General features: G+C 36.4%; 1 protein-coding gene across 6 annotated transcripts in view; it reads left to right on the top strand.

The window, feature by feature from the left end:
* Positions 1-1,852: 1,852 nt before the first annotated feature.
* Positions 1,853-26,577, top strand: part of LOC129776782 (laminin subunit beta-1) — a 52,914-nt gene continuing 28,189 nt past the window's right edge. Inside the window, exons 1-5 of one of the 6 annotated variants that reach the window (XM_055782624.1) lie at positions 1,853-1,965; positions 2,690-3,016; positions 24,020-24,122; positions 24,186-24,236; positions 25,889-26,147. In XM_055782624.1, the coding sequence (XP_055638599.1) occupies positions 24,068-24,122; positions 24,186-24,236; positions 25,889-26,147 (365 nt within the window). In that variant the 5' untranslated portion in view covers positions 1,853-1,965; positions 2,690-3,016; positions 24,020-24,067. Of the gene's footprint in view, positions 2,077-2,229; positions 2,532-2,689; positions 3,017-24,019; positions 24,123-24,185; positions 24,237-25,888; positions 26,148-26,577 lie in introns of those variants that run through there. The other 5 variants (XM_055782621.1, XM_055782627.1, XM_055782626.1 and 2 more) reach the window with 5 other exon arrangements.

Genomic DNA, 26,577 nt, shown 5'->3' on the forward strand with positions numbered 1-26,577 from the left:
AAACGCGCGTTTCAAATCCAAAAACACTGCAATGACCGCTTCTTTGTTCTCGATATATTCCATCCACTTAGCTAACACCAAATTCAAGGCGGTTTCACAGGAATGCGATTCCCGATATCCCGATTGCTCTGGTGCTAGTAATGAGTTATTATTCAAATAGTTCACCAGCTGGCCTTTAACGACTAATTCTAGCAGTTTTTCTGTAGTGTGCAACATATTGATAGGACGAAACTCTTCGGATTTAATCGTCCCAGCAATTTTTTGTATTGGAACCACTAAAGATTCTTTCCAAACTTTGGGCACGTGCCCAGTTCTTAATGAATCATTTATCAGGTCCAGCAGGGAATGTCCAATAACATGAAAGCAATCTTAAACAACTTTTGCATTGACGTCATCAATACCAGCCGACTTTTCTAGTGCAAAACAAATTCTTTTAAGGTCCGCAAAAGTTATTGGGTGAAAACAATCCAGTTTACATCCACTGGCCGTCGGCTGTACTATTTCGTCAGGTTCACTTACCAAATCGATACTTTCATTAATAAGTGAAACACTGTCAACGAAATATGAATTGAACTTATTGGCTATTAGGTTTTCTGATGTTATAACTGAATTCTCGAAAGTTATGGATCGCGGGCAACTGTTTTTAGATTTCATCAACCTTTTTAAAATTTTCCACAACTGTTTGCTATTATTTTTGTTCTGATCGATCTTTCTCTGGCTTTTTTCAACGATCTCGAATAATTATTGCGAGCAACTGTATAATAACGCCAATCGATAGCACTATTAGTTCTACGAAACTTTTTGTAACATCTATCCTTCGTACGTTTCATTCGCACTAAGTCAAGACAATACCAAAAGCTCGTGTTTTCAGTCTCGACCAACTTAAGTTTGACTAGTTTTTTAGTACATGTTCGCAGAGAATATGTAAGAAAAGATGCCCTGGTTTCTAAATCACCCGATACCGGATAAGAATCCAAGCTTCTAGTTACAAGAGCACACAGAGCCTCCTTCGAATAATTCTTCCAGCACTTTGTCAAAACTCTATCATTTGTTTCACAGTTAGTATCATGGAAATTAATAAATATAGTTTCATGATCAGTTATTTTCAGTTCGTCAACGGTAAATGATTGAACCGTGTCGAAATTTGTATAAACATGATCAATCAGTGTTTTGCTGTACTGGGTAATTCGTGTAGCTTCAAAAACCGTTTGTTTTAATCCGAAATAATTCATCAGGCACTTCAATTGGGAAGAGTTCAGGTCATCAAACAAATTAATATTGAAATCACCAGCGATAATATTAATTCCACTGAAATTTAAAAAATGCTCTAACTGAAATTTAAATAATGCTCTAACCTTATATATCTTATAATTGTTTTACTGAAATAAATGATTGAATTGAGTATATATTGAAGGCTTATTTCGTTTTACACGGTTTTACATAGCAAAATCGGAGATTTCATTCTACACGGTTTTATCGGGAACCTATCTCCAGTGTAAATCGAGGGATAGGTGTGCTGATATAGAACAAGTAAATAAATTGGAGAAAAGGCATTCGATTTTTCAAGATCGATTCAGCAAAGAACGATTCTTTGGTACCGATTTAATCAGTGAATCGATCTCTGCGCCGTTTAGAAAATCGATCCATCAAGATCGATCTTTTCCTAAAGATCGCCCAATCCTCGTACACAACGATACACGACTTCCCTCAGTCCCAGCCTGGACGTAGGCACGTTGATCTCCCCATACGGACACACTCACACACGCTCCGGCCAGCTGGATCGATCCTCGTCGTGGTACATCATAGCTATGCTGCACACGATCTTGTTCACATCCACATTGTCGAAGGTTGCCATAGTCGGACGGTATAGAGCTATGCTCACAGGGCAGCGCTCTCGCAGTCGAGTGGATTCGGTCGTGTCGGGAGGACGTTTGTTGCGGCCGATCGTTGTACCCTATTGGGTCTGTGAGTGTAACAAGGATAGAGCATCATCTGGATGTGTGGTAACATATGATAGAGGAGAAGAAACAGCGATAGCAGCAGCAGAAGATAGCACAAGAAAAATTATCATAAATCGTTAGTCGAATTCTTGGATTTCCTTGTGGCAGTGTCAAGAAATTGGGCTTTATTGGGATGAATTTGGCCCCGCTGGGAACGAATTTTCACACAGATAATAACGAGTTGCAGATCAATTAGTGAAACATCTGGCGCGGTGCGAATAAAATTGCGATATAAATATTTCATCCACTCGGAAGATAAATTTGGTGTGCAGTAGTGTTCTCGGTGTAGGCCGACGTGACTAGAAAGGAAAATCTCAGCATATTTATGTGCTCGATGCGCCAAGAAGTGTAGTGTGCAGTGTGGAAAGCAGAACTTCAAGTTACTTCTTTCGGTGCATATTTCGACTGAGATAACCTCGAGAGAACGCAAGAGATAGAGAGAGCGGTTTTTCAGCGGTGTGTTTTTGTTGTTGTCTTTCGAGACGTTTTGTGCATATCGGAGACTGTGATGCACCGCCGTGCTACATATGTGTATGATTTGTTTTTATGTTTATTTTATGTGCCCTTTTCCTCCTTCTGTACGAAGGCTGATGACTTGGTCTCTCTCATCTTACTTTGTAATATGGATTTTTAGCGGGCTGTCGAACGACGTTTATTACAGATTTGTGGTGTTTGTTGTTTTTCCACAGAAATCGTCGACATCGTCTTTAATGGTAGTAGCATTAACATAGGAGCGCCCAGAGGAATTTGAAGTGCTATTGTGATTCAAAACAGGAAAACGATTCATGTAACGTGAAAAGTGCAGTGATCCGAGCGAGAAATTCCAAAACATAAAACATAAATCTCAGCATCGTGCAACTTGGGGAAAAAATTCTGTGCAGTGATCAACTTTCGAACCGAAAACCAAGAAGAAACAAACCAAGCAAGAAGGAGTTACATCGAGCCGATCCCCCGAAGAAGCAGACGAGTTTTATGGTGTGGTTTTTATGAAGATTGTTACATCTCGGTGTTTGAGTGTAAGTGGCGCACAAGTTAAATTCCCAAATGTATACATAAAACAGAGAAAAATCTTCCCATGGAGTGGATCAATGGATTACGAACCCGACGGAGTGGGGGAAGGATTGGGGTTTCGGAATGTGCGTACGCTCATCAAATGTTAGCATGCGGCTCGAGTGCCGCAATAATTAGAAATGCGATGGGAAAACAGAAAAAAATGCCGTTGAGTTCACACCCAATTTTGGATAAAATTATCGGAGAGAAAATTTAAAATTGACGTGTGACCCTCAACAATTGATCTGCGACTGATGCTGAGTCTGATAAAATTAACGAATCATTCGATTTTTTTTTCGAAAATTCATTTCTAGTGATTATCTAGAGAGAAATTCATTTATCAAAAACTGCTAAAATTTCTACGATTGCTGTAGCTGGATATCCGCGTAACACAACAGTACACTCATTATTCAATACATAAAGTTCAAAGTCAATAAACTTACTATATCACATATCAATGAAAGCCGTGCCAATTTAGAATTATTGGAAAAAAATGTACTGTATTTATTGTTAGTTTAAACCTCTTTATAAGGCAGTGACAACTTAATTGCCTTTCAAAAATCGCGGTTTTTTACATAAAAATGATTCCCAAATCAATATCGTACACTTTTAGCAGTCCAAAAAAAAAAGATTATTACCACATACTCTTAAGGTGCTGCCCCACGGCGCATGGAATTTATGATATAGTTCTCTATAACATAAACGTGGTATTCATAGTTCTATGAGATTTCGGAAACAAATTTTTGGGAAGTTTGAGCTATGACATAATAGAAGCTCTGCAGTAGGAAACTATCGTTTAGTACTATGACCTAGAGTTTTTTGGTGTACACACGAGTAATTTTTGTTTTTCTGTATTGTTTGGTTGACAGCCATAAATAATTCAACCTATTTTTGTGAGTGTCTTCACAGAAATACTTTTATCAGAACATAAACATGGACATAAATCTTAAACAAAAAAAGAAAAAAATCGCGGCAGTTCTGACGTACAAAACTCGAAAGACAAACTCAGAAAACCCGGAGATTCTGGGTGAGAACATGGATTACTCGGCGTGAGTTTTTTTTTTTGGAGTTGAGAAAAACCTTCTGAAGGAACTGGGCGACGGAGATCTGGAATTCTTTCGCAATTTCCTCAGAATTGTTTTCTTCCAGTTTTTTTAAGAGCAATCTTCCAGTTTTTTCATAAATATTATTGGCAACCCTGGCTATGACATAGAAACAATGAACTATTCCGTCATGACGGAATAGTTGATAGTTAGTAGCTATAACATGGAAACTAGTACTAGAGTGTTCACACGATACAATTATTTTCTCTATGTTATAGCCAAAAACTATTACTTTCAAGTCATAACTATTAACTACCACCTCATAGTTTTGGTGTTTCTACGATGTTATACCTTAGTTTTCTATCACATAGCTCGCTATATACTAGAAATAGCGTCCGCGGGGCAGCACCTTTAGTAGCGTTTAAAAATAATTTTTAGTAGCTTAGCAAAATATTAAAACAATATTCCAAGTGCAGCGGTATAAACATGTTTTGATACAACAACTTGATACCCTTTCTATCGCGACGAGAGCGGTGGATTTGCAACATTGATGCATGCAGGCAAAAGTCCAAAGGCTGAACTTTGGATTTTATGCATCAATATTGCACATCAACTGCGCAGATCGCGATAGAAAGCAAATACAGGGCGATTTCCGAAGATTTTGCTTGAATTTTTACCAGGAATTGTTTATATCGATATTGCAGCGAAATTAGGAAAGATAGAAGTTGGGTGTCAAAGAACAAATAGTAGAGTGGTTTGAGAGCTTAATTTGATTGTTAAAAACCATCAAGTTTAATATGATTTTTTTGAATTGGCCCACGCAGCATACTTTTTAGCGTAGAGCCAGTTTGAGGCAACAGAGTACGAAACAAAAAAGTTCTATAACTCTATCATAGTTGAAATTCGAACATATGCATAGAAGGATTTTTTCAATCAGATATCATATACTTTCATATATACATTCATACCTTCTGAGAGATTCTGAAAAAAAGTTTTTTTTTTATGTGAGAAAGGTATTTTCTGACTTTGAGGGGATGAATCAAAAATTAGATTCTTCTTTTACTTTCAATAAACGAAAAATATATGCATAAAAAACGAATAAAAAAAATTTGTTTGACTACATTATATACAGGATTCGATTATATACAGTGAAAAAAAAATCGGAGACTGTATATAGTCGAGTCCGCGCTGTACAGTCAATCAATGATGATCTAAAAGCAGGGTTACCATATCTACAGATTAATCTATATTTCTACAGATTTTTCGGCTTTCTGAAACCAAGAATCTGTAGGTACAGATTACAGATTTTTTGGGTTTCATACAGAATTTACAGATTAAAAAAAAATCCAATGGCAGTTATGGCTTGATGTTAATCATATTTTTTCTCTTTTCACCTATTCTATTCATGTAGTCTGTTTAAATGAGAATCATATGTTTTTGATATTCATATGTAGTGTGATGTCATACATTCTGGGTTATTGGTTAGCGTTAAAATAAATAAATAACACTGTTCACTTTTCTCTTACTAAATCACAGAGTAGGGGTAGTGGGGATAATGTGGTCACGTGGGGTAAAATGGTCACCTGCTTGTTTGGTAGTATAACTATTGACTATTGACACCGTATTGATAGTAATATTATGTTTGAAGAATTTCATGACTTTTGAGTCACCCTGTACTACAGTGGAGCTGTCGCATGTCAAGAAATAAATAAAAACAAAAAAACGTTCTCTCGGTAGTCATTCGGCCGTAGTTTTGTGCGTTTCGAATTTAAGGAATTTCTAGTGAAATTTAGTTTATTTGACCTGATATTTGCGACAAATCAACTGTTCGGACAACTGTTCACATATTGTAGGGGAGATGAACAGATATTTTGTTCAATTTTAGCGATTATTTTGCATATTTCGCATTTCGTTGTTTGGGGGGCAAAGTGGTCAGTGGAGGATTACTACTGACAATGTTCTGTTTTCAAAAGCTGATATACCTTATCACCTTCTGCTCCTAGAGAGGACCCTTTTGTGGTTTTGACCCAGGAAAAATATGTCACCCCAACCAAAACCAAGCCTCATTTTGAAAAACGTGTTTCCTACTACGTTTTTGTACTTATGAGAAAATTTCAATTACGACTCTAGGTAAAGAGGCCTAGTTCATTTCATTCATGTACCTACCATTTCAAGAATGATTTAAACAAATTTGGCCAAGAAAACACGCATAAATTTATCTCTTCTAGCGTGATATGTGCGAGTGACCACTTTGCCCCCCACAGGTGACAACTTTGCCTCCTCACTAAAAAAATGATAGATTTTTAAAACTATTTTCTAATAATTAAAAATGTACTATGTTCAATTTTCATAATAAAAATCGCTTACTATCTTGAACTACAATAAGTTAAGCTACAATATTCTTCGAAGAACGGGAATTTTAGTGGTATGTGGACAAGACAAAATAAATGTCCAATTTTGAGTGCTTTATGCTCAGACATTTCATGATGATTTCATTATGATGTTTTTGCACCAATCGAGTTGGACACTTCCTAACAATCTGTTTCAATGCTATTATAAAATTCCCTATACGTAGTTTGTATGTGAAAATAGCGATGAAAATAGAGCTTTTAATTACCCATATATTTATGTAGACCGTAAGTCGTTTCTCTAACACGGACTAGAAAATCAATCTAGCGCGTATTAGAAAAAACACATAGGCATTTATAGTTTTTTTTCGCTCAACGCGAATAAAATGGATTAACTCAATTCAGAAAATATTGAAGCTAACAGAAAGGCTTTCACTAGAATCCGTCTTAATACATAACCCAGAGATTCAACTACACTCTGTCCAACTTCTATAAGACCACCCTGATTATATTTCGTTGCAACACAAACAGTTAAAATTTCAACAAGATACATTCATACATTGTTGAATGCTAAGAATAAAGTATATTTAACGTCAATTTCGTTCGAAAGAGTTGTTTGTTTATTCATTGTGCTCAAATATGATAATTTCAGCTGTCCAGTTTCTATAAGACCACTTCAAAATTCATAAGTATTATCAATGAAATATTCAAAACGATCGGCTGATTTACAACCTTTCCATTTTGGTTAATAACCTGGAAATTTCTTGTTTGAATAGTGTTCAACAAAGTCTGCTGAACGGATTTCTCGATATTTGTACATGTTTCCCAAATTGCGACCTTAAGCTCTTGAATCGTGATGTACCGTTTTCCCTCAGTGTGAATTTTGCGTACAAGGATCTCCCTAAGATTTTCAATAGGATTCTAGTCTGGAGAGTGAACCGGCCGGTTAAAAAGATAATGTTTTTGGTCCTTAATTCATTGCTTAGTTTCCTCGCTGGTATGGGTAGTAGCATTGTTTTGCTGAAATGTGATTTTTTTTTGTGACGATATCCACACAAAAACGATAGGAAAGAGGATTCCAGAACATGTATGTAATACTTGAATGATGTGAAAGTTATCTGGAGCATTGCGGTTGCATAGAATCCCGCCCAAACCATGCACGAGCCTCCACCAAAATTCGTGGTAGAAAAATACTTTTCCTCCTTTTGGAAACATTACATACCATCCCCACTGTCGGTTCATGTGAGCTTTGGCTAAACTCAGACGTCTTCCGATGTGAGATGGTGTAGGATGAGGAACTTTAACCTTTTTAAGCACTCTTTATGTGAGGATTTTTTACCAACACTTGACGAATTGTCACCCGAGTAACATTTAGACTGAAATATTGCTTTATTTGCATAAGCGATTTTGAAGTATTCGGAGCTGTTCTAGCTATTTCCCGCCTATCCCGGTCAGAGAGCTTCGATTTTCGTGGAACTCTCTCCTTTTTACCGTATCCTTAAGGATTCGCCAAATGATTGAGCACTTCTTGATGAGGTCGTCCAATCCGACGAGCAATTTCTCTGACATCAACATTTTCTTGGTGAAATGCATCGAGTTGTGTTTCTTCTCTCTCCGTGAGCACTTTTCCCTTCGGCATTTTCCAAATATTTATAATTTATTAATCAAATCAATTAAAACAGACGGAAAATGTAACTGGTCTTATAGAAACTTGACACTTGAAAAATACAAAAACATTCGTTTACGCTCAGCGCTTGCACATACATATGAAAATCATGCAATGTATGGTAGTCACCAGTACCTACACACTAGAATATAAATTGAAGCATTGTTTGTTTACAATGACACAAAGCAGCAAGATCACCACCTGGTCTTATAGAAGTTGGACAAGGTGTAGTCCTTACACGGGAAATAACACGTATTTACCATTGATAAGAAAAAGTATTGGAACAGTTGAAAAAATTGGTGGTAATATAGCTGCCACAGCTTATTGATCAAAACAATTAAAACAACGGAAGATGTAACTAGTCTTATAGAAACTTGACACTTGAAAAATACAAAAACATTCGCTTACGCTTAGCACTTGCACATACACACACACATGAAAATCATGCAGTGTATGGTGGTCACTAATACCTACACACTAGAATATAAATTGAAGCATTGTTTGTTTACAATGACACAAATCAGCAAGATCATCACCTGGTCTTATAGAAGTTGGACAGAGTGTATGGCAGAAACCCCAAAAAAATGAAACCTGGTTTAAACAATTGGAAGGACCAAACCTATTTTACTTTTTTTTTAACTGAATCACCAGAGTTCAGATTAATTCTGAGAACAGAACACTTCATCTTACTCTCTTGAGCAATATACGCCAAGAATTATACATCGAATCTGATGTAACAGGACCATACTTTGGAGATTTTGGAGAGCACTTGAAGATATCTACGTCGCTGTTGGAGATGTAGAAAGAGAAGCAACTGAACTGGGGAAACAATAGTTTTTAGCACCATCTGCTGAATCATCAAATGGTTGACGAAAGTATTAATACAAAATAGGAATTTAAATAAAAACATACATAAAACATTAATTTATTTTGAATGTCCCTTTATACACTTTATGTCCCCTTTTAAAGCGTTGACATTTCTTCAGTTTTTGAATTGTTGCCTTATTATGCTACCTTTTAATTCATTACAACCATTACATTTTTGTATGCACCTGAAATATATTATAATGAAGATATTTACGTTGCGCAATGTAAACAAGCATGTTAGGACATGTAACTGCATAAACTTCCATTACACCTCAATGGAGCATTGTATTTTTACTACAGTGAATATATTTGCTGTCTTAACGTGGATACCATCAACACTGTCTTATTAATTATAACTACACTCATCCCCCTATTTACACGGTACCTGTTTTACACGATTTCGCCTTTGCACGGTTTATGAAACAAAAAATTTTGAAAAACTTGAAGAATATATATATATATGTAGTTCACATGAAAACAAGTAAAATAGGATGATAGTTTTGAATACGAGTGCGATTTTATGTTCCAGAATTGGCAAGTTATCAATTTACTAGCATTTTTGAAGTCTTGCTGTGTGATTTGCGTCAATTTTTCAAACTTTTAGAATGCCAGGAATATCTACAAAAATGAAAAGTAAAGGAAAGTTATATCTTCGGCTTTCGGCTGGAAATCTCTTTAATAAATTTAATGATAAATAAAGCAAAACAAATCTACGCAGCTGTTAATTGAATCTTTTATCACGAAGTCTGAAGTCGGATCTGAGATCTCGGAATCGTCGACTGTTGAACCTGAATCGCATCAGGAATGCTCAACCGAGGGATAGGTGTATGCCAATCAATTATACTGAAGCTAAAATTATGCTTCAAAATTGGACTTACTTACTTATTCAATTTAGATTTTTTTTTTAGATAAAACTAAGATAAAAAGATTTTTTCAGACCAAAACACAGATTTTATTATGGCAACCCTGTCTACAAGGCGTTTTAGAGTTAATGAAAGAATTTAAGCTTGAAATTTGCCCGGAATGCATCAATTTCTCCGGAAAATCGGATAAGGAACGAATCGAACGAGCAGAGATGCGAATGTCAGAAGCAGCTAGAGAAGCCCGCAAGTACAATTTCGCAATAGAAAAAGCGATGGGAAGATCACCTTTTGAGCGTTGAAGGACAGTTTTATGGTCCAAGGATTGCAGACTGAAGATATGATGTAAAATAAGCGAAACAAATGTATACAAAATTTAAAACGCGTTTTTCTCGCAACCATGTTTGGCAAACTGGTGGGCGTTCTGCCTCCGGAACGGTCCTTCAAATTTTGATGGTTTTTCTCAGATTCTCCACTAAATTTCCTATCGTCGTAGTAGGATTTTTTAAATACTGTAATGTTTATGTCTCAATTTTTGTGGCAAAAACGCATTTTTTTACGAAAATGTCGCCATTACGCCAAAAATCAATATTTCGTAAAAATCCTACGTACGATTACAGGAAATATATCCAATATTAAGTTAAAAATAAATTGGTTGAAATCGATCCACTAGAAAAATTTGAACAAGTCCCACCGGTTTACACCAGGTTTGGCTGCAAGCAGGGTTGCCAACTAAAATTTTAAAAAATCAGGAAGAATGAAAATAAAAATCAGGATAAATCAGGATAGCTCATATTGGGTTGTCCGAAAAGTTAATATCGATTTTTGGGAAACTAGAAACATTCCAAATCCCACCAGAAACATAGTATATCTTCCATCAGGTGAAGATCGGATATGTAAAAGAAATCATAAGCATCGTATAAATCCTCGCATAAGGGGAAATGCTAGTGTTTCGCCTGACTTTTTGATCTTTATATTCTTTCCGAAAAACCTACAGCATCACTACAGTCAATCGCAGAGAGATCAATATTAAAATTTTCATTGAATTCATCATCCATGCTTTGGAATATATATTTACTCAACAAATGAGGAAAGCATATCAGCAGTGGTAGACTTGTTGAATTTTTCCTAATTTTTATAATATTTAGTACGGTTATAGATATATTTACCATAGTCCGATCATTAAAGTTTGTTCTACTTTGAATCAGAACAAATTACATATAAAATCATTATGGACTATGGATTTAAAAAATTTCTCTTGCGTAATTTTACACTCTGAAACGTATTCCTAAATTTATAACTCTGGGGATACATCTACATACACATTATCCTCAATAAAGCAATGTTGTTCCTCAAACATAATCTCGTTATAATTTCATAAATTCGTCAGACAATTTGGTTTCATGAAATTTCACGAATCAATTGAGAGTAGAGATAAAAAAAGTTAAGTACGAAGTTTAACTTAATGTAAGATATATACAAGTGCGAACCGGAGAACTATCATGACAGCAAACTTTGAGTAAGGAAACCAGCATATTTATTACGATTAATGTAAAGAGTACAAAAATCAGGAAAAATCAGGATCATTTCAGAAAAATCAGGATAAATTGAGTGTTCGTCAGGATATCAGGGAGCGTTTTAAAAAGTCTGGGAAATCCTGAAAAATCAGGAAGGTTGGCATCTCTGGCTTCAAGGGCTCAGCAAACCCCACCGGTTGCAGCTATTCAGGGGACAGTTCAATTGACACCAATTTTTTGTTTGTTTGTTTATTAATATATACTTGACAATATTGTGATATCAGATTAATCATACTTTTTTATTTTCTCGTTGAAAGAAATCGCGAAAATTACATACTTTTTATGGGGGTCATAGTGTACTACCCCCTTTAAACTGTGTCATAGTTGCCGAACGTTTTATTTCCTGGGAAACGAATTGATTTTTTCCCTCCATATAATAACGAGTTCTACGAATTACTAAACATAAAGTTAATTTTTGTTGCATCATTTGCGTTTCTAGTATTGTATTCATGAACAAGATACATTACTAGAAACGCAAATGATACAACAAAAAATAATTCGTAGAACTTATGATTGATCAATTCTCATGAAAAAATGCGAAAATGGCTCGATGTCTGGTTTGGCTCAAATAATTTAAATTTTTTTTCAGCCATTCATGAAGTGCCGACAGATAGGAAACAGCTTCATTTCAGTAGGGAATCAATAAACGTTTTCTTAGATATATAAGCTCTTTTGGTTTGAATTTTAATTTAATTCAATTTCTAGGCTTAGATAAAAAGAACATGCTTTCCATATCATGCAAAGAATTCTATCGCGCATAAATACAATATAACAAATTGTGTAACAAATATTATTGTTACGCTTTTGAACTTATAATTTAGAAGTCATCTCCCAACATTTTATGAGCGCTTGTGTTTGAAGAAAAAAGACAAATATTGAAACAAAGTGCAACATCTGTTGTGTTACTTCACGTAACACTCCCCCATTCGCGCACCGGTGTAAAGCAACAAGAACTGGTGGAAAAACAGTCAGACAGATATTTATTTATGTCTGCACAGCACGATTGTATGTTTTGCACGCATCAACACATTATTTTCCGTTTTGGCCTAGGTGCTCCAGACCTCCCCTGATATCCGTTTTCTAACGAAGGCACTCAATAACCCAAGTCATTCAGTGAATCCAGCGGGGAAAACATTTGGGATTAGCACGGTGGTGATAAGTGCTGGATATGCTTAAAATGTCTGGCATCTATGGGAACGCTAAATTTGAAACCACGTGTTAGTTTTCGTCCGGCAGCCATGCGTTCGTAATTTTTTTGACATAGGACTATGTCTTCGATTTCTATATAGGGGGGTCACTCTACGAAAAATGTAACGTAACATTAAGAGTTTTCAAATGCATATTATTCAAAATCGTTACTGCGGCATATGTTGTGTTGTATACCATTAGACAGGAAATTTATCCAATATTTTTTGTGCAAGACATAAACAGTGAATATAGTGAATAAAACTAATAATTTGACAATTAAAATGAGTATGTTTTTTGATTTTACAAGCCACTCATTTTCCCCCACAACGCAACAAGCAATATTTTTGCCTACAATTCGGCGTTAGCTCACAATGTGATTTGATGCGCATTATGCTTTATTCTCAATTTTCCGATAATAGGCATTTATCAGTTGTCAGAATTAATGGAGGGATGATCTAGGAATGATTTTGAAGATGATATTGGATGATTTCACTGATTTCACAAAGATTTGACGAGGTTCAAAAGGTAAAACGTTGATAGAGATTTTGTTAGATTGATGTTCAGGTTGTTGTCCAATCAATTCGTGCTCAATTCACGTTTTATCGTGTAGATCTTGCTACTAACAATTTATGGAATGGTGGTTCAAGATGTCATTATATCGAGCATGTGTTTTGGTTGTATAAAAAATGCAATTAATGAATTTAACTGACTGCTGATTTAGAAGTTCGAAAGGGTATACTCACGCATATTTTTCGCAGCTTCCATTTGATATATCAAAGAAGAAAAAAAATACAGATTTTGAACAATGAAAAAACTCTATTCAAATGCAATTACTACACACAATCATAGTCCTATGTCAAGAACCCGTCCGTGCCCTTGGGGCCAGACCCATAAACTTTTTTGCATTAATTTGTAATAGTACTCTCCCATACAGGATAGCCCCCGACATTAGCTAGATATCTGTTTCATCCGTACATTCGGTATGGGGAGCTGTTATATGGAAAATGTGACGTGACTGCCGTCGTATATTTTGTGCAGTCCATGATCCAATTGTCTTATGGATGTTGATGTCAGTTTTATTTTTGTTGCCAACAGTGGCGATGATAAGCGCATGCCACAAATTAAAACAAATGTGCATTGCAATGAGGATGGTTTTCTTTTCGCTCGATAATGATATGGTCATTGTAGGGAAGCTTGGGAAGTAAATGATATGATGTGACGAATTGGGACTTATGTGTGCTGTCGATTTAGCTGATGATGGCATAAAAACTGGACGATCGGTGTCATCATGATTATTTTTACAGTGAAAAAAAAACAATTTGTTGCTGCATTGTTTGTACGGAAAGTTATGCAATTGTTTCAACGGAAATAAAACGGTTTGGTTCACAAAAAAACAAATGCGTTTCGCAATTTCTGACAATTTGTTTGTTCACAATACTAAAACAGTAAACCATCTTAAGTCGCGTTTCAAAGTTATAATCGCTCAAAATGATACGACGTGTTTGTATATCTTTAGAACTGAAGATCGCTTGTATCGCTTGTTGACGAATTTCACGAATGATACAAACAGTGAAGAAGACCTACCGACTAAACATTGAATGGAATCTCTCATAATTCGATGTACATCTGCGGCGGGCAATGAATGTTTTCTTTTATGGTAATGTTTTGGAAATGCGATATGGTGTTGTCTAAATGTCGAGAAAGCCACACAATCTGTTGATGAATTATCCGTACGAAAACATTGAGCATTACGCTTGCAAATCATTTTACAGTACAAACTTTGTGAATTTCTCATGAATTTTTGCTATCAGTCTTCATAATGTACATAAATATCTTCCCAGTTGCGCATCTTGCACATTTTGTCAAGCACTAAATATATGCATAATTTTAGTTTGCTGTGTGGAAACAAATACATTTTATGAATGGTTTCGATAAGACATCTTCAATTCATTCATTCATACGCGCACCAAGATGTTTCATAAGTGGTCTTATCGCTTCCACGAGCGTTTCTTGCGCTTTCTGCACTTTTTCAACCAACCGATGCCCTGCTTGCTGAAGACGCAGTTGCCTATCAGTAGCGTTTGAGGAAACTCATAAAGCATCCTTATCAGAACTCGTTGCCAGGATTCTCTGTTATGAGAGTTGGTAGCAAAAATAGACTGGTGGTGATTTGATTGCATTATTCAACTTGAGACCAATATACAATTTCTGATATGTATTGTTATCATAAATATATACGTTATTTGAAATTGTTAAAAACAAAACTATGATGATTCATCACCTCATCGTCACACAACAACATAACAACGTGATCGTCGGAAGCTTTGGATTCAATCCAGTTATCAAGCCAATCTTTGATTTTTTCATAAGATTGGAAAAATAACTTTGATGCTTTTTTACTACAGAAAAATGCTGCGCATTAACATGCAGTAAAATTTGTGAAGTTTACGAAGGCTGTAAGTGAACGCAGAACGCAGAAGTGGTTTAGTCGATTTCGTTTGATGGAGATTTTGATTTCAAAAATTCACCTCATTCTGGCAGGCCACTCACTGAAAAAGAGTTTTCACAACTGGTCAAGCAAATCCGGTATGCAAGTTGTCAGGTAATAACATCAGCATCTTACAGTTTAGAATCATTGGAAAAAGGCTGGCGGAAAGAAACTCGATATTGAGTCTCACATAAATTAACGCATTTTAAAGTTAACACGTTGGCTGCCACGTCAGTCACCGGTGACTAGCACCCAGTTTTCACTCAGGCTGCGTGAGTCACCGGTGTCTGATAATATAACATATTATAATAAAGGTAACTAATATAAGCATATAAGCTATAAGCATTTCATTTCGGACAAAAATAACTTCCACAATGATAACAAACGTTGGCCTTAATGCGTTTAAAAATTTCCCTAGAGCCCCTATAAAACCGAATTTCCATCAGCAAAGCACTACTGAGATGCAACGATTATTATCAGATTATGGCAGCTTGGGTAGTCGCGATCTTAATACATGTATATCTTCCTTAGAAGCCCGCTTCAATTCCTCGAATACACTTGCCCATTTTCCTTTCCCTTTTCTATACAAAAGCAGAAATTACCACCCAATGAGATCAGTTCACGAACTTCCCAATAGAGATGGGCAAATCAGCTCATCATGGTGAGCGGCTCAGAGCCGTTCAGCTCATACAAGTGAGCTGCTCATTTGGAACAGCTCTTCAGCTCAGTTGAATTTTGCAGTTGTCCACACAATTGCATATGAAACGTAATCACCATGGGATATTTCATAGTGTGACTTTTTTTAATAGACGGAAAGCAAAAAATAAACGAATTTAATTCGTAATTGTACAAAAACTAAAACTGATATGAATTCTAATAATATAATATACAACAAATACTGAATGCTGAAATCCAACATAGAAGTTGCTTAGGATATGCTGAACTTAAACAACAGAAAAACCAGCAGTAGCCAAATAGAATGCCTCCAGGAATATTGGCTGAGACAACGTTTTTTGAAAAAAAAAACCATCGAGATTTTTATTTTGCATTCGAGGATATAAAAATAAATCCACTAATAGGTGCAACGAGAAATAATTATTCGCGATCACAAAGGTAACAAAAGGACCAGTATCAATCATCAACATTTATGCCGGGTGGTTTTCTGAATTGTTTTGATTCAGCACGCGGAAATAAATGTATGTGTTTCCATAGTAATGTTTAAATAACAATGTAATATATTTAATTTATTTACAAGCATATAATAATGTTTATTATTTTGTTTGGCCATATAAGAAAAATTTAATGAAGTAACGAACGATTGAATATCTTCAAAACAAAAACCTTTTTTTCCTATCTGGCATCTCTGCTAAAGCTAAAGTACGAAGAGGGATGCACGAAAACAAACTGACGTCATGCCATGAAGCGCGGGAGACGAAAAATCCTTTCGCCTCTCGCAATTCACACTCTCTGTAGCTTTTGCGCTCCACAGTTATGCAGCTCAACAGCTCAACAGCTCAGCAGCTCAACAGCTCAACAGCTCAACAGCTCAACAGCTCTTCAGCTCAACAGCTCAACAGCTCAACAGCTCATCAGCTCAACAGCTCAACAGCTCATCAGCTAGGCAGCTCATCACCTCAATAGCTCATCAGCTCAACAGCTCAACAGCTCAATAGCTCATCAGCTCCAGCTCCGTAATGAGCTGATGAGCTGCGTTTTTTTGATTGCGAGCCGATCCGAATCCGCTCACTATGATGAAGCGATTCGAATGAACAGCTCATGAGCGGATGGTACATCTCTACTTCCCAAGAGAGCACCAATGCACAATGGTCCAGGAGGTGCATTTAAGTGGAAATTAGCATTTAGAGCTCGACAATTATTCTCTAGACAAAACTGTCTTCGACATAGTTGTTACATATGATAGAGCGCTCATTTTCATGTTATCAAAAATAGGGTGACCAAAATTGTTGATGAAATAAAAAATATAACTTTCTTATCTTTATAGATAGAGGGGTAAACATAAGTCAACAATGTTGTAGTCCCAGTTATTTGAGACATATTTGTAGAACAAATTTTTTCCCTATTTCTTGAAATAACAGATATAGCGCCTTTTTTCTAAGTTGCGTAAGTTGCGTTCTAATTTTTATATTTCTAATTCTACATACAAACTGTCTTCGAAAGACTTTTGGAGTTTACTAATAAGAACGTTTTGCGATGCGGAACTTGTCAATATCTCAACTTCACTCAAAGTTATTGATATTTCTTCCCAAAAAATACGCTCTGTGCAATTGCTTGTCATTCTTTCTGGGGCAAACATAAACAAAGTTTATTGGCGGCATTTGAAAGAACATAGTTCACTCTACATGATGTGTGATTTTGAAAATTATGTTACTTTTCGTGTTTGAGTAAATTAAAATTAATATCATGAGTTTTTGGGTGAACAACCATCAATAACTTTGAGTAGGATCAAGATATTAACAAGTTGTGCATCGCAAAATGTTGGTCTTGATAAGCTCTAAAAGTCGTATGAAGACAGTTTTGATGTAGAATTTGAAATATAAAAGTTAGAGCAAAAAAACCCACTTTTTCATGGTCACATCAATGCAACTTAGGAAAAAAGCGCTAAATCGATTATATTAAAAGATAAAAAAAGGTTTGTTCTACAAAGTTATTTAAAATAATTGGGGCTACAATATTGTCGAACTATGTTTATCTCTATCTATGAAGATAAGAAAATTAGATTTTTCATTTCATCGACAATAATTGTCACCCTATTTTTGATAATATAAAAATAAGCGCTGTATCATATGTAACAACTTTGTCGAAGACAGTTTTTGTCTAAAGAATAAATATCTGCCACAAAGTTGTTTTCTAATTAAATTAGGGTAACCACGAACAAAATGGTTTTTTTCACTCTAATTTTTATATCAAAAATTCTACATCAAAATCGTCTTCGCACGACTTTTAGAGCTTATCATTACCAACATTTTGCGATGCAGAATTTGTCAATATCTTAATCCTGCTCAAAGTTATTGATGGGTTTTCACCCAAAAACTCATGATTTCAATTTTAATTTACTCAAATACAAAAAATAACACATCTTCGAAAATCTCTCATATTATATAGAGTGAAATTTGTTCTTTCAAATTCCATCAAAAACATTTTTATGTTTGCCCCAGACAGAATGGAAAGCAATTGAAAAGAGCGTATTTTTTGAGAAAAAATATCAATAACTTTGGTTGAAGTTGTGATATAGACAAGTTCTGCGTCGCAAAATATTTGTATTAGTATGTTCTAAAAATCTTTCGAAGACAGTTTGTATGTAGAATTTGAAATTTATAAGTTAGAGTATAAAAACCGTTTTTTTCATGGTGACCCTAACGCAACTTAGAAAAAAGGCGCTATATCTGTTATTTCGAGAGAAAGAAAAAAAATTGTTCTACAAAGATGTCTCAAATAACTGGTACTACAACATTGTCGAACTATATTTATCTCTATCTATTTTTTTTTCCCAAAATATATTTTTTATTAAGGCACATGTGGCGTTAGCCTGACGGGGCCGGGAGTCCAATATTTTGACAATTTTTGTCTTACAACTATGTTAGTAATATGTAACCGATTACTCGCGGTTGGCTCGAGGTTAGTATTACAAGTGTTCTCATAATTGGTATGTTGCAGTCATCGATGCTCTATACGTGTGCCCGACACGGGCTACTTCCTATTGGGATGCAGCTGACCATTAATCAGCAACGCTCCCCTAGTCTGTACCCCATATCTAGCGTGGTGCGTCTTTCTCGACTCGATGAATCCAGGATAGAATGGTCACTAGCCGGCGCAATCATCAGCTCGTGTAGAGTTGTCATGAGCGGTACAACCTTTGGCTCTTGTTGAATGATCAGTGGACTGCACAACCTTTGGCCCGTGCATCTGTAAAGAGTGTGTGTATGTATTGCCGCGACTAAGTAAAAGTTTATCGATCGGATAGGAGGGATATGAAACGGGGACACAACGAAGGAACCATCATTAAACGTTGACATCGGCGTTTCTGAGGAACAGGTATAGATGAAGCAGAAGATCAGGATCCCGGCTACCTAAGATATCCCGGACGGGGATATCCGATTGCCTGCCTTTTGCTCTCAGTGCTCTAGAGAGCTGAGAGCGAGCAGCATGGAACCGGATACACGACCAGACAACATGCTCGATGTCGTGGTAGCCATCGCCACAATCACAAAGATTGTTTGCTGCGAGCCCAATGCGATAGAGATGCGCGTTTAGGCTGTAGTGATTGGACATAAGCCGAGATATCACGCGAATGAAATCACGACCTACATTCAATCCCTTGAACCATGCACTCGTCGAGACCTTAGGGATAATCGTGTGTAACCAACGACCGAACTCATCTTCACTCCACATGCGCTGCCAACTAACGAGTGTTGGATCTATGAAGATAAGAAAGTTATATTTTTTATTTCATCGACAATTTTGGTCACCCTATTTTTGATAGAATGAAAATGAGCGCTCTATTATATGTAACAACTTTGTCGAATACAGTTTTTGTCTAGAGAATAACCGTCGAGCTCTAAATGTTAATTTCCACTTAAATGCATCTCCTGGACCATTGTGCAATGGCCATAGGATACAATACGTTGAGCCTCGCGTCGGTCCCTGGGGGCTGACATTGAGCTTTTTGATAGGAAACGCTGGGAATGACAATTACAAAATAAGAAAATAAAAATATATGCGGTTGCAAACGAGGTTCAGTTTATTTATTTTCTTCGTCACGACTGCAAGGTCTCTGTCGCATGACAGGAAAGAATGTCATCTAATCGGGAAACATTGGTCAACGGATATAAATCCGTCGAACTCCTTCGAAACGGCCCGAACGATTTTTATTAAATTACTAGCTGACCCGGCAAACTTCGTCCTGCCCAAAATTTATTTTTCGTTATCACATTCACGTTTTCTTACTGAGCGCACGTTCATGGGTCCAATCGCAGAACTGTTCATTGATTGATTTTCTAATCTACCCTCTAAAATTACTTTTTACTATAAAATTCCTAGTATTTCTACCAAAACTCATTATAATATCAGATTATTTTCAGACACAATTCTCGTTCAAGATTTTTCAACAACTTGCAAATAGGTACTCCTCCGCCCCCCTAAAGAGAGGGGGAGGAGTACCTATCCTCCATAGTTTCATTTGTATGGCACACCGTTCATACGACGCTCTCCATCCTCTTCTTCAATGATGCTATGCAAATGCAATCTTTGAACGCAATTCGATATAGATGTCATTGAGCTTCGTGTTTCATTTCTATGAAGCGAAAGTGGAATTTTAGGGTGAAATAAACACACCTTTAAAACAAAAAATATAAAAGAAAATTGGCTCTAATATGTGTTCTGTGTAACAGAATAATATATTCTCTGCAAGCAGGGAAAAATCTTGAGCGAAAGTTTGTCATTGATAATGATTTTATATTAGAGATGAAGTTTTGGCGGAAATGCAGGGAGATTTATAGAAAAAAAAATAGTTAGGGTCAGGATTATGTCTTCTAAGTACATAACAACTTCGAGTAATAATTTTCATTTAAATTTCATGCACTCAAAATAGTTTTTGGGTCTGCTAATGACGGAATATGGTTTACTGTCCGATATTGTTACCACAAACGTGGTGAATGGCCCGGCGGTGATCTGAAACTTTTATCGCCTTGCATGGCTGATGAAAAATGTACGAAGCGTTTTCCTAAAGATCTCACCAACAATACGATCGCAATCCATGAAAAAAGGAAGCAATATGGCTGTGTTCAAATTCAGAAAATACCGAAAACGACAAGCGCATATTTTTCACCAACGAGGGAGCAATTGATCGAAATTTATATTGATTTTCTTTATTCGATTTTTGTACTTTAGAACAAAAATATATGACTTCTTTCACATTACATTCTACTTTAATAAAAATCAGATCCGTTAATAAAATACATTGAATCAAGAAAAGGAATTGAATGGATTGTCGAACACAAGATTCACGAACGTTTCACGTTTATTTATCGAATGACAATGCGCACTTTCATTCTTGGCGGCATAAACATCAAACACACTTTAGTTCGAATCATTCATTTGTTTTATTTTATCGATCACATTAGATCAATTTCATAGATCGTAAAAAAATTTAAACACACTTACAATACATTAGTTGTTTTCTATTTAACAGCCGACATACTCACTAGAATTAAATTTTATGGCAGAACAACGTTTGCCGGGTCAGCTAATATATGTATAAAAAACAATTGATTTTTTTGTATCCATTATAACAGAATTCCATTTTATACGAAATACATACATTATGAAACGAAATTCAAAACTGTCTATAATAGAGTCCGCACTGTATATATTTTTTTTCAAAATCTCATTAATGTGGGTATCAAATGAAAGGGCTTGCCTAGAAGATATTAAAAAAGATAGTGAAAACCCCAAATCTAAAATGGTCACAGTCTCAAATTCGCCAATTACTTTTTTTTTACTTTTTCCAAACAACTCCCGCATATGGGTATCAAATTATTTGATCTTAAATTCATCATAATACTAGAATAATTTGTCAATATTTTTGTTGACATTTGACGATTCGGATCAACGAATGTCTAATCAATTATCATAATTTTGCCATTTTGTCATTTTGTCATTTTGCCAAATCGTGGGGCACGTTGGATTTCCATTATCCACAGGTAGTGACTTCATCATATGTCCCACGATTTTATTTTAATCTTATCAATGCCCTAGACTAATAAAGGAGAGGTGTGATAACTTGTAACTGCTACTTGCCTAGTTATTTTCTAGCTTTTAGTACATTATTATGTTTAATCACCGTTTAACTTTATTCATTTTATTTTGTTTTGCACGCTGGTGGGGCACGTTTTCTTTTTGAGATAGTTTTCTTGTGATTCTAAATATAAAATCATTATCGGGCACAATTTTCATTCAAAATTCATTCACAACTTGCAAAAAAAGTATTGTTCTAAGAAACAGAATACATATTCGATTTAAAAAAGTAGATTTTCATTCATTATTTGAGGCGTATTTATTCCTCCTGCAAATCTACTATCACTTTCATTTCACAAATTGGTACACGAAGCTGCTGTCAAGGCGAAATAAATCAAATTTTGAAAAATCCTTTAGACTTCCATTTGTAGCACCACATACCTTCGGATTTATTTTAGCTATGGATGCTTTCGAGATTCTAAAAAAAATATCGACAATTATCTGAACGATATTCCAGAAGAAAGGCACATCATTTCTAGTTTCACTCATGCAGACAGATATAGCATCCCTCATGTGTGTATCTTGGCGTTGTATTTGTGGAGCAATTAAATCCAACAGTTTTTTCAATTTTTCGAGTGTTATTCTCAACACTGCTCTGTACTCTCGGGGATCATCATCGTAGAGTTACTTCAATATTGTATTTGCTGCTCCTTTTCTTTGCATCCAATTCCTGGCCCGAATCCTTTTTTTCTTTCTGCTTTTTCCGGATAGTACCTTCAGTTCAAAGAAATTCAGCACAAAGTATTTTTAAACACGGCCAGCGTGTGTTTCGCGATAAAATTGTGTAATGATAAATTCAACTGAAAACCTAAGACGAAAACTGCCAATAAAGAAGTGGATATTTAAAATTGAATTTTGAAAAAATCTGTAAATTCTGTATTTTTGCTAAAAATCTGTAATTCTGTATATATAAATTCTTTATCCCAAATTTGGTGAAAAATCTGTAAAATACAGAATATTCTGTAGAGTAACACGGAGTGATTTGGTCATATGGGGTGATTTGGACCACCCCTTAAACTCAAAAATTACGGCTCAACTTGAATTTTCTATGATGTCATTTCCTTCTATTGTTGTTTCCGTATGTACCTAAAGTAAAAACACTTTGGTAAAACTTCACAAGTAGAGGGAAACGGTAGCATAAATACATCAAGTACTTTGAGCGTCAAAAAATGTGAGTTTTCCGATCGTGGTTTTAAGGTTTTTCCCGCTGATTAAACAAACTTTTCGTGTATTGTGCAGTAAAGTTCTGTTCGCCTACAGAAGAGGAACAATTTGATGTAGCGAAACTGTCAGTTTGATAACAATAAATGGAGTCAATTGCATTTTAATTTTTGCATGTTGTGTGGGGTGACATGGACACGTTTCTGTGGGGTGAATTGGTCCTACAGGTTTGAGACTTTTCTTTGGTCTAATCGATTCCAGATGCCGCTGAATTACAAGAAGAGGATGGACAGACAACGTTGGAAGAAGGAGGAGCTTGAAAGAACAACTCAGGCCATCGAGAACAGAATTTTCTTTGACTTTGAGCATCAAAAGTGTTTGAAAATGCTCGACCAACGGTGAAAAGATTCATGCAGAATTCGAGATGGTGTCAATCCAACTTTTCTGGTCTGGAATCTGGCCAAGACACCTGGTATCGATCCCAAAACATTGTTACTGATTGTAACATTATCCCAAAATACTTTACATAAACATAAGTATGTTTTTTTCGATGAAACACACACTGGACCAAATCACCCCGCATCAAATTTTAATGTCCAAAAATCGTCTCTTTTATTTTATGATATATTTGGTAGATTGGAGCTTTATATAATGATTGAACATTATTTATTGAGAGAAAACAAGTGTAGCTCAGTATACAATGTGATATTTTTTATTTAGACCGTATTGGTTTGGAAATATTAGGCGATTTGCTTAGGTGGTCCAAATTCCCCCTTTTCCCCTATATGTGGCAACTCTGGGCGACAGTTTGATGAATTGCCGAAAATAGTAAATCAATACAAAAGAGGATACTGCTTTTGCTCCTATAGTGCAGGATACAAACTACAAATTTGAACAATACTAACAATAATAATCGTTTGAATTAATAAGAATATTTTGATTCCTCTTTCTCTTCTAGCTAAGGACGTTATATTAACGTCCTACTCATGTATAGTTGGCCGGAACGATGGCCAAACTAAAATCGTCATGTATAGGTGTTATTAAATTATTTATTTTAATTAGTAAGTATTAAATACATTCTGTATATTCGCTGGAAACTTCTAATTTGCGTACTTCATTCACAGGTCTAAGTTTAAGTAGCAATGCACAGCGAAAAACATTAAGTAGTAATAGGTGTAAGTATGAATAATTTTCTATACCTAAATAACGCATGTTCCTGTAGTTAATGTCATTCTCAAGCGAAATCATTCAATATCGTCTCATTTCGGACGAACCACGCAAAATAGATCATTAGACATCTGATACTGTTTGTAATTGCGGTAATTCATGCCAACACAAATTTATTTCACGCATGCCTTATGAAAAGCCATCAATGTGCGTTATTTCATGATTGTGTTAATCATTTTGTGTTACCCAAATCATCTCGAAACCTCGAAACCATCATTTTTCATCACAACCAAGTTTCATCCATTATGGGATCGTTCCGCGTGCTTGAACAGCACAACTTCTCGTACACGAAGAAGCCAATTGTTGTCCAAACAGGTCCACCACCAGCAGTCGATGTCAGAGCTGGTATATTGGGGAGCACCCTTCGAGGCGACCAGCAGCCGTCTGGGGACGAGTATTCCAGTGAATCACAGCAAGAGGAGGATGGAGATGATACGGTTGATGTTGATGGCTTTCAGCGACCAGGAATGATTAACAACCACATCAATTATAACAAGTACAATTCGATTTTCTCGAGCTCAATCCCGCGTCCCGGAACCACAACTAGAGGCGTGTTTTCAGTTCATCTTCTTCGAGGAGCCGGTTAGGTCAATTTCTGATAATATATTCGTACATGTGGATTGAATGAGCTAAAGAACGCTTGTATTAAATCTCTCTTCAACACAGACTGTGAATGTAATATATTATTCAATTTTGATGGTGACTAGGTTATAGAAACACTCGCTACAAATCCGGTCTTTGGCACTTAGCGGGTTGAGTTAAATCTGGTGATACGAATATTCGGAATCGAAAACTATAGTGAAGAATAAAAACAGGAACATACTGCATACTTTTCAATCAACACATGATGTCGAATTACATCATCGTTCCGCTGGGAGTATTTGGTCACCGTTTGAAAAGCAAACAAATCCATTCGAGCCAATATCAACCGCCCGGCCAGTCGAATCTAAATTTGTGGTGGATTTGTGAGCCACTGTGTGTACACGTTGAGATCATTACTCGGGTCTGTCATTTCCGTGCAGCGAATAGCTAAGCTCAATTAATATGCAGTGATGCAGTGCAGAGGCCCACGCAAAAGCCACATTGCATCAACTTGGACGTGGCTAATAGATGGTAGCATTTTTGTGTAGAATTCTAGGGAGAACTGTTTAGATCCTCTCGACTATCACACCCACATCCACAGAAAGTGGAATCAGCAAGGCCCGTCAATGCTTTTTCTGTATTCAGATTCGGACGGCTTGGAATCTAACATTTGAGAATATCAAACGCTTTCCCACTCGAAAAATAATTCCCAATTCATATTCAGGTCGTGTGTCTTTCTATGGCAGCCGCACATGAGAAGCGATCCTCATCCATTGAAACTAAACAAAACAACAACCAAACGAATCCCCATACACTAATGTTAGCTTTAGTCTTGTCAGTATATTTACATTTGAAGTTTCTCTCTCGCATGCTATCCTATTTCGTAGAGAACCATTTTAAAGCTATTGGCTTAGTGCCCAACATGTAAATTCGGACTAAACATCACCGCACCCCGGTTTACGTCGGTACTAACTCCCTCATTTCCACCCTTTGTTTCACTTCCAACCCTCCGAAAAAGCAGTAGCAAATAGGCCGATCCATCGTGTTCACCCGTGTGAGCAGAGCAGTTGCTATCCGGCGACGGGTAATCTGCTGATTGGACGCGAGAACCGACTCTATGCGTCTTCGACCTGCGGAGTGGTCAAGCCCGAGCGTTACTGCATCGTGTCCCATCTGGAGGAGAAGAAATGCTTCCTGTGCGATACCCGGCCCGAGACGGCACACATCCCAATGAAAAATCATCGCGTCGGACAGATCATCTATAAGAACCAGCCCGGGTGAGTAGCAAGCGGTAGCCGCACTAAAGTGACAAATGATCGTCTGGTGTTAGATCATCGCACCCCATGTGCCATAGTTTCGCGATTGCAGCTCGCGATCACCATGTTCGCGTATATCCATATGCTCAACGGCAGAAAAGCAACTCGGTTGTCGCCAATGGGTCTTGTTGATGTTTAAACCAGAACTTGCGGGCAGTCCACAGAAAGTTATTTCTAGCTTCGCTCCGCCGGGGATGACATAATCTTTGTGAGAAATTGTTTGGATTTCCGATGGGCAAGATTGTTGGCAAATGTTTGCCTTATGAGCATAAATATTTACATATTACTGGCAGATTGTGATAAGCGTAGAAGGGAGGGCCGTAGTGACGTAACACTGCGTAGACTGCGACTGAAGAATTCAACCTGTTGGTGCTACATACTTTTTTAGGGT

This window comes from Toxorhynchites rutilus, chromosome 3, assembly GCF_029784135.1.
Source record: "Toxorhynchites rutilus septentrionalis strain SRP chromosome 3, ASM2978413v1, whole genome shotgun sequence".
NCBI classification, from domain to species: Eukaryota; Metazoa; Arthropoda; class Insecta; order Diptera; family Culicidae; genus Toxorhynchites; species Toxorhynchites rutilus.